General features: G+C 54.8%; 1 protein-coding gene across 2 annotated transcripts in view; it reads left to right on the top strand.

The window, feature by feature from the left end:
* Positions 1–7,764, top strand: part of TEKT1 (tektin 1) — a 14,422-nt gene extending 6,658 nt beyond the window's left edge. For both annotated transcript variants that reach the window (XM_032431868.1, XM_032431869.1), the window contains exons 6-8: positions 861–1,083; positions 6,531–6,727; positions 7,033–7,764. In XM_032431868.1, the coding sequence (XP_032287759.1) occupies positions 861–1,083; positions 6,531–6,727; positions 7,033–7,240 (628 nt within the window). In that variant the 3' untranslated portion in view covers positions 7,241–7,764. The remainder of the gene's footprint in view (positions 1–860; positions 1,084–6,530; positions 6,728–7,032) is intronic.
* Positions 7,765–9,040: the final 1,276 nt, after the last annotated feature.

A 9,040-nucleotide genomic window follows, 5' to 3' on the forward strand; every position in this document is an offset into this window, starting at 1 on the left:
TGGCCGTGAGGGTCCAGCCACAGTGAGTGGGGCCCCGTGTCCCTGGCAGAGGGCGGCCCGAGGGTCATTCTGACGCGGTGCTGAGCGGCCCGTGGTCCCGCTTTGGGAGCGTCTGATGTCAAATCCCTATAAATGGTGAGAATTGGTTCGTCTGCCTGTCCTGCTTTCAGACGTCCCGAGGGCAGGCTGATAGTTCCCCAGGCTCCCCTTCCCACGGCACACCCGCAGAGACAACCCGTGTTGGGGCGTGTCTGCATACCTGGAGGAAGGTGCACAGTTGCAGCCATCTGGTCTGATGACTTATCACCACCGTCCTTACGTTTGCTGTGTAATCTGTTATCCGAAAAGCAGCAGCTTAACGTGACATGCACTTATTATCTGGGGTTCCTGCGGGCGCCCTGCTCGCGTCCCCGCTCGCATCCCCCGGTCAGGTCGGGTCAGGTCAGGCTGGGGCGGCCAGGCTGCGGGCCCGTCTGAGGCTCCACTGACCCCCGACCACGCTGACCAGGTGAGGGGCAGGCTGGTGCGCGAGCCTCTCCTCTGACCACGGTGCTGCCAGGCACTGGCTTCTCCCACGGCAGGCGGTGGTCCCGCAGAGCGCCCAGGACACGCCGGCCTTGGCCTCCCCCGATCCCAGCGGCATCTCTCATTTGCGTTTGTGGGGAGCGACCTGAGTTCGGCCACCACTCGGCAGGGAGATGGCACAGCTGTGTGGACCAGAAGGCGGGTCCCCGCCCGGGGTCCCCACGTGTCCGGCACCTGGCCTAGGAGATAAAGCTCAGCACCAGCGCAGATTTCCGGGACCCCCTCTCCTCCACAGCCCAGACACGCTGTGAGGGACCGCGTGGCTTCCCTTGCAGCTCCGTGAGTCTGGAAGACTGGCTGGACTTCTCCAACAGCAACGTGGAGAAGGCCGACAGGCAGAGGAACAACTCGCTGGCGCTGAAGGCCCTGGTGGACCGGATCCTGTCGCAGACGGCCAACGACCTGCGCAGGCAGTGCGACGTGGTGGACACGGCGTTCAGGAACGGGCTGAAGGAGACCAAGGCTGCCAGGGACCAGCTGGCCACCCACCTGGCCAAGGTGAGCGCCCTGGAGGGGGGCCGCCGGGCCGGGCTGCCGGCCTCCGGGCTTGTGCTCGCGGGTTGACCAGGAGGGAGGTGCGCTCACAGCTCCCCGTCTTCGCAGCAGGGCGTGGGCTTCTGGGGACCGGAGGGGACTTGGCCCACTCTGGGCCTCAGTTCCTCCTGCGTGAGATGTGGCCGCGGGCTGGAGGGTGTTGACCACCTCTGTGACCCTGGCATTTCCCTGAGTCAGTTTCCGCACACCCGCGGCCGGCTCGGGATTCTGGCTCTTTGTGCCTCTCCGTTCCCCGGGACGTGCTGGTAAACCAGCACTCAGGAAACAATTCAAAACGCAAGGCTCTGATTTTTCGCATTTGCAGGTTTCTGTGGTGGAAATACGTCCACCACGGTCAGTTTCAAGCTGCCTATTTAACAGGGGGCTGGCAAGGTTCCCGAGTAGTGAGCCATCGCAGCCCCACAAGGCAGCACCCCTGGGTCCTGGGCACGGGTGGTGGGTCCGGAGCAGATATGTGGGCAGGAGGAGCGGGCAGGCTCCGCGCACATCGGGGCGGCCGGGTAGCACTGCCCCAGAGGATCGGACGCAGCCCCGGGCGCCGTTCACCGTCTCTAGCAGCCCTTCACAAAGGTGGAAAGGCACATGTTTTATTTAACCCAACACATCAAGAATATTGCTTTAGCGTGTTATCAGTGTACAGAGTTAGTGACGCAGTTTACGTTCTTTTCCAAAAACCAAGTCTTCAAAACCTGACGTGTATTTTGCACTCCAGCCCGTCTGGTTTGGGGCTAGGCTTGCAGGCGCCGGCACAGCCCCGGGGATGGGACGCTCTTCCTCGGCTGTGGGAGGGCCCCAGAGAAGGTTTCTGGCAGGCGTGGGCTAGAGACAGTGGCCCCAAAGCCCACGCGCCACAGGAGCTAGCCCACATTTAATCTGCAATCGTCCTCGTACTGAGAAGAGTCGTGGTTGAAGAGACCAAGTGGGGAAATCAGTCAGGGTCCCATCAAGGTGAAGAGTAGGACTTAACATGGGGACTGTTCCCTCTCCTACGGGCCAATCGGCCGATGGAGAGTGGTGCTGCCCGGGTGGGTGGCCTTGCTCTGTGAGCAGCCGGGTCAGGGACCGTGTGGGGGCCCCGTCCTGGTTCTAGAGAAAAGCCTCTCTCTGGTCAACCTGTGGCTAGAAGAGACAGCAGGCTGAGAAGACCAGCCCCCAAGGCAACAGTGGGGTGACCCCATTTCGTCTTTGGAGGCACATTTGTTTCCTTATTGGGCATATTTTAGCCCCAGCAAGATTTAAAATTAAGAAAAGGAATGTTTAATCTAACCCAGGGTTTAGGTTATCTTTAGGGGACAGCACACTTTCTCTATAAAGGTCAGATAGCAACTATTTTAGGCTTTGTGGGCCAAGAGGCCAAATCAAGGAATTCTATATGGGGTTTATAGAATAAGAAAGAAAACAAACATCCACAAACATCTCATTGCCAACCCTGAAGATAAAATAATAATAATTGAGTCTAGTTTTTTGAAATACAGGCTTACTGAATAAAAGGAAGTAATTCTCTTTGGAGGAGCACCAATATCTTGCTTTGTTGGGGTTCACAGTTAGCGTTTTCCATCAAAATCTATGGGAAATGTGAAGCCTGATCTGTAATGAGACTTCTACACATTTCATCTTTGAAAACGTCTTTTCGTTCAGACCAGCTCTGCCCAAGAAGAGCAGTATGTAAGCGTAGGGTTTAACGGAATGGACCCGTCGCTTAGGAGGTCTTTGTGGAATTGCTAGACTCTACTCCTATCTAGCTCATTTCTAAAGCCATTCAGTATTTGATCACAGTGGCTGAGGATGGTCCTTGTTCAGAGGAATTTCAGTCTTGGTCCTGAGCTAATTAAAATTTCACCACCGCTGAAACCCTGAATTGCTGAGTAATTGGGAAAGTCAGCTTCTGTTTCTGACAAAAAGTCACAGAACTTAGGATGGTCAAATGTATGCTCAGAGACAGTATGCTCAGCAGTATGCTGAGAGCTCACGGAGCATACTGTTGGCGCTCCCGGTTCCGTAACATGCTACAGATGCAGATGTTTTCTGCAAAGTGCTTCGTGAGGACACCCAGAGGCTCCACGTGGCTTGTGTTTCCACAAGTTCTGTCAACAGGGTCAGCACGTCTTAGCAGATTCCGCTTCAGGTTGCATTGAATTTGTGTTTTCTCAGCTTTTTGAAAATACCCTCACCGGCAGTTTTAATGTGACCACTCAAGAGGCTGAATCTTTAGTCGCTGCATAAAGCACAGCTGAGCAGTATCAGGCACCTGCCTGCTCATGAAGAGCCAGGACACTCGTCCACAATCCTGTGCCACGTTTCTTATTGACTACTGGTGCTCCAACATCCTTGACTCCCCAAGCAGCAATTCCTGCAGAAAGACTAATAGTCTTCAACAGGGTGGTACTCTCTGGACACCCTCCCTCAGCTGCCGCCATCGATCCCAACTGAACGAACTCACTGTCAGGTGGTTGTCCTTGCTTGGCAGACGGAACAGCCACTTGGAGTCTTACTTTGTGCCTCATTTTCGTTTTTGTGAAGAAATTCTGCAGTGAGGAGATACTCTGTTGTAAATGTCTTATGTTTCGGGGCACCTGGGTGGCTCGGTCAGTTGAGCATCTGTCTTCAGCTCAGGTCATGATCCCGGGGTCCTGGGATCGAGTCCCGCATCGAGCTCCTTCCTCCGTGGGGAGCCTGCTTCTCCCTCTCCCTCTGCTGCTCCTCTGCTTGTGTTCCCTCTCTCTCTGTCATTCTCTCTCTCTCAAATAAATAAAATCCTTTTAAAAACCCTCAACAATAAGAAAACAAGCCAATTAAAAAATAGGCAAAAGATCTGAACAGATGCATCACCAAAGGAGATGCGCCGATGGTGAATAAGCTTGGACGTCACCAGAGAAGCTCACGTTCAAACAAGGCAATACCTCCACCCGCCTACAGCAAACCCAACACGTCGATGGCGCCCGATGCTGGCGAGGACATGGTGCAGTAGGGGCTCTCGTTCCGGGCCGGTGGGAGTACAGAATGGTGTAGCCACCAGGGAAGGCATCTTGGTGGTCTCTTATGAACATATGCATACAACCCAGCAGTCTCACTCCCGGGTATTTACCCAAAGGTGCCAAACACTCATGTCCACACAAAACCCTGCATGTGAATGGTTATGGAATTATCTATTCATAATCGCCAAAACTTGGAAGCAACCAAGACATCCTTCGGTAAATGAACGGATGAGGAAACTGTGGTCCATCCAGACAATGGAACGTTATTCAGCAACAAAGAGAAACAAGGCATCAAGCTCCCTAAAAAGACGTGGAGGAGCCTTACATGCAATCGCTAAATGAAAGAGGTCAATCTGAAGCCAGTACCGCGTGATCCCACCTATGAGACATTCTGGAAAAGCTGTGACGAGACAGTGAGATCCATGGTTGTCGGGGGAGGGGCTTTAGGGCCGTGAGGCCACTCCGTGTGACACTGTGCATGTCCCAAACCCACAGGATGTCCACACAAGCAGTGAGCCCTGACGTCAGCCATGGACTTCAGTTAATACCGTGTTGGTGTTGGTTCACCCACTGTAACAGAAGCCCCACACTGACCCCAGATGTTAATAACAGAGCGAACCCGCATCCAGGGAGGGAGGGTGCATGACTCTGGATTCGCCGCTCAGCTTCGCCGAAACCCTAAAGCTGCTCTGAGAAATAGTCTATTAATGAAGATTTCTTTTTTAATTTCACAGTCCGTACAAAAACAGTCAGCAGATTGGATTTGGCCAGACTGCTGATTCCCAAGCTAACCCATAGTAATAGTAATTTTGTTTTAAAGATTCTGTATTTTGGGTATTTTAAGTATTTGTACAACTTAAGGGAATGTAGGCTGCTTTTAAAAAATTATCACTTAAAATACATAGTTGAGTAATTGATTTCTGCCTATGATTTCAAGTTAGCATTTTGTTAAGTTTGAAGACAGGGCTGACATGTTTATGAGAAGCTAAGAGTCATCATTTTCACTGGTTTGTCCAATTGACACCATTTTTTAAGGGCTCCATTGGCTTTGTTTGTTAAGACAATGCAAGCATTTTTTTTTTTACAGATTTGATTTATTGGGGGGGGCAGAGGGACAAGCAGACTCCCAGCTGAGTGTGGAGCCCACCATCACGTCACGGGGCTCCCTCCCAGGACCCTGAGATCATGACCTGAGCTGAAATCAAGAGTCAGATGCTCAACTGATTGAGCCACCCAGGCACCCCAGGACAGTGCAAGCATTTATGAAGAGTTATACATCACATTTATAAATGTTGCTTAAAATATATGTTTAAAGGATTTTAACTAAGTTTGAAGTGGGAGCAACTATTAGTCAAAATTAACTTAGAGTGATCATGAACATTTAAGTTTACAAGTAGTATTACATCTGGGCACTGAACGTAAGAAAGGCTTAGGAGAGGGTCCCCTGGGTGGCTCAGGTGGTTAGGCGGCCGACTCTTGATTTTGGCTCCAGTTGTGCTCTCAGGGTCGTGAGATCAAGCCCCAAACGGGGCTCTACACTCAGCGTGGAGTCTGCTTCTCTCTCTCCCTCTGCCTACCTTCCCTGGTGCTTGCTCACTCAAATAAACAAAATCTTAAAAAAAAAAAAAAGCTTATGAAATATTAGAAAACCAAATGCAATGTGTGGGTCTCATTTGGATTCTAATTCGAACAAACCAACTCTTAAAAAAAAATATGGGACAATCAGGGAAATTTGAATACTGTAAGATATTACATGATAGTAAAGATTTATTTTTTGGGTGTAATAAAGATACTGTAGTTACGTTAAAAGAAAAAAGAGACCTTCTATTTTAAAAACACATACTCTACAATTCAAGACTAATAATATCTGGGATTTGCTTTGACATAATTGAGCCGATGGGCAGGGTTGGAATGGAGAGAACCGGCTGTGTATTGATCGTTGATTGCATTGATGAGGGGCACACGAGGGTCATTATCCTCTCTACTTCTGTGTGTGTCTGGAAATTTCCATGATGCAAAGTTAAAACTAAAAAAGCTTAAAGAAGAAATTAAATTTTAAGCTAGTTAAATATTAATCTAAAGGCCCAAGTAATTTCTAAGTGATCTTTTCTGTGCACAAAGCCACCATCAGAGAAACCCCAGAAACTGCGCGTATGGTCTCTTCAGGCTTCTAGGGGCAGAACTCGGGCCGGCGGGCGGCTTCCAGGGAGCCCAGCCCCCGGGAGGGGACGATGCCACAATGGCCAGTCAGGTCCATTCCACCTGCGAGGTTCCGAGGGCGGTGTGGCCCCTCGCCCATCGGCAGTCGCGGCTGCAGGGAGGAGAGGTCAGGCGCGTTGTGGGGTCCTGCTGGGGATCACAACAGACCTGAGCGTGAGCGCCACCAGCCTTCACCTCCTCCAACCCTTCCGCAAGGTCATGGAGGAGATTGCTTGCCAGGAGAAGAACATCACAGTTCTGGAAAAGGCCATCCTTGACCAAGAAGGGCCCGCCAAGGTGGTTCACACACGCCTGGAGACCAGAACGCACCGGCCTAACGTGGAGCTGTGCCGCGACGTGGCCCAGTACCGGCTGCTCAGGGAGGTCGGGGAGATTGCCCACAACGTGGCCAGGTAGGCGGGCAGCGCGTGCGGGGGAGCCTGCTGGGCGCTCGGGCCCCTCTCCCCAGGGCGGGCTTCACTAAAGGCAGCCACGCCGAAAACGTGTCCTGAAGTTTACACTTTTCTAGAGCCCCAGCCCAGATGTTTAGATCAAAGTCAGCGTGTTTTAAATGTTGGTGGTTCTTGGGATTTTCTGCCCGGGGCCACGGATTTGAAGTCTCCGTCTGGAGGGGAGGGAGGGGGCACGTGTCCATTGGCTTCCCCTGGAGAGCACGACGCAGAGAGGGGAGTCGCAATCCTGTGCCCCCTCTCCCCAGACTGAAGGAAGCCTTAGCCCGGGCTCAGGTGGAGCTGAAGGGCCTGAATCGCAGGCAGCTGGTCCTGCAGGAGGAGATCCAGGTCAAGGAGAACACCATCTACATCGACGAGGTGCTGTGCATGCACATGAGGAAGTCCATCCCCCTGCGGGACGGGGGCGACCAGGGCGAGTGGGCCGGGGGCCTCCGCCCCGACGCCATCTGCTGACAGCATGCATGGGGCAGACGCTGAGTAAACCGTGTCACAATCGGGCGCAGAACTCTCATTTCAGGGAGGCCGACTGCAGGCAGGGCTTGGGGGTTTGGGGGGATGGCTCTGCGCTGCTGGTGGGCAGTGCTGGCTTGAGCTACGTCCCCGCATATCACCGCGTCTGTCCGCGCAGGCCATTCCTCCACATGACGGACTTGCGGGGGGCGGGGGCAGTCCAGGACCCTTCCTTCACATTCCGCCGAGTGCGGGTCTGGAGCCCCTCTGGAGACTCGCCCATCTTCCTCGTCACAGGCACCAGATACCCCTTGGCTCTCCCGATTCCTCTCCCCTGGGAGACCACGGGGGCGCTGCTGACTCAGACCCCCCTTCGAGTCTTACAGAGAGCAGATGGGAGCCCTGACCCCAGAGCCCCTGAGAGCCTGCCCGGCACCTGCAGGCGTCTCTGGGCTCCTTTCTGCGGGGAGACGTGAAGAGGACACACGGGGCCAGAGGGCCATCCAGCCCCCAGGAAGTCAGCTGAGCGGTGGGGCCCGAGGAGCTGGTGGGCCAGGCGGCTGTAGTCTGGGGTCGTGGGGTATGGGGGGGCAGGGATGCTCCTGGTTCACCGGTTGGCGGGGGCTCCTGTGGGCCCGTGTCAGCTGCAGGGTGGGGGCCGCTCAGGGCAGGTGGGTCCTGGCGGCTGCCACGGAGGGAGACAGGGAGGGGCCTCCTTTAGCACCAGGAGGACACGGGGAGGATTTCGGCTATTGTTTTCCCTCCTGAGTGTAAACAGAGAGGTGTTGGTCTCCAGGTCGATTAATAATCCCTGGGAGTATTTTTCTTTCTCCATTCTCAAGTAACAGTAAAGTCAAAGAGAAAAACATCCTCCCATTCCTGCCGCAGATTCAAGTCAGTGGTTGGAGCTCTGGAGACAGCGCTGGGTTGAGGTTCCCGTCACGCCCAGCCTGTGGGGCTCCGTGGGGCTCCGTGGGGCTGAGCGAGCCGTGGGCACAGTCATTTCTGCGAAGCAGTAGCCGCAGCTGGGGCTGCATTTCGCGTCCATGCCCAACCATCGGGGCGGTTCTGCACCCCCACGGCCTCCCGCCCCGCCACTGTCCCAGGGAGGCTGTGGCCAAGCCCTCACTCCTCCTGACGTCCAAGGGGCACCTTCCACGGGCCCTCCTGTGGAGCCGCCGCGACGCTCTGTGCTAACATTCGGCTCCCCTGCTTAGGGGTGACCTGCGCCTGGGGTCGGCCCAGCTCCTCCCACTCCTAGGGTCACCTGTAAAGGGACAATTGGCCGAATGGCCCAGACCCCTTCCCGTCTTTGATGGTCTCTGTGTCTGGCCACCCAGCTGCACTCGTGGTGTCTTGAGGCACAGACAGTCTCAGACGTGGGACCCACTCCCAGGAGGTTTCCTAAGTCAGAGAGTCTGTGCTGTCAGCAAGGGGTGCCCCTAACCTGGGGCGCAGAGGCCATCTCCGAGGCTGAGGGCATCAGCTTCACGCCAAGCTGTGCTGCCCACCAAGGTGCTGAGCGTCACCTCGCGTGCTAAGCGTCACCTCCCGTGTGCTGAGCATCACCTCGGGTGCTGAGCGTCACCTCCCCAGTGCTGAGCGTCACCTCCCGGTGCTGAGCGTCACCTCCGGGTGCTGAGCGTCACCTCCCCGGTGCTGAGCGTCACCTCCGGGTGCTGAGCATCACCTCGGGTGCTGAGCGTCACCCCCGGGTGCTGAGCGTCACCTCCCGTGTGCTGAGCGTCACCTCCGGGTGCTGAGCGTCACCTCCCGTGTGCTGAGCGTCACCTCCCGTGTGCT

The sequence above is a fragment of the Phoca vitulina genome, unplaced genomic scaffold (genome assembly GCF_004348235.1).
Source record: "Phoca vitulina isolate PV1807 unplaced genomic scaffold, GSC_HSeal_1.0 scaffold47, whole genome shotgun sequence".
Lineage (NCBI taxonomy): Eukaryota > Metazoa > Chordata > Mammalia > Carnivora > Phocidae > Phoca > Phoca vitulina.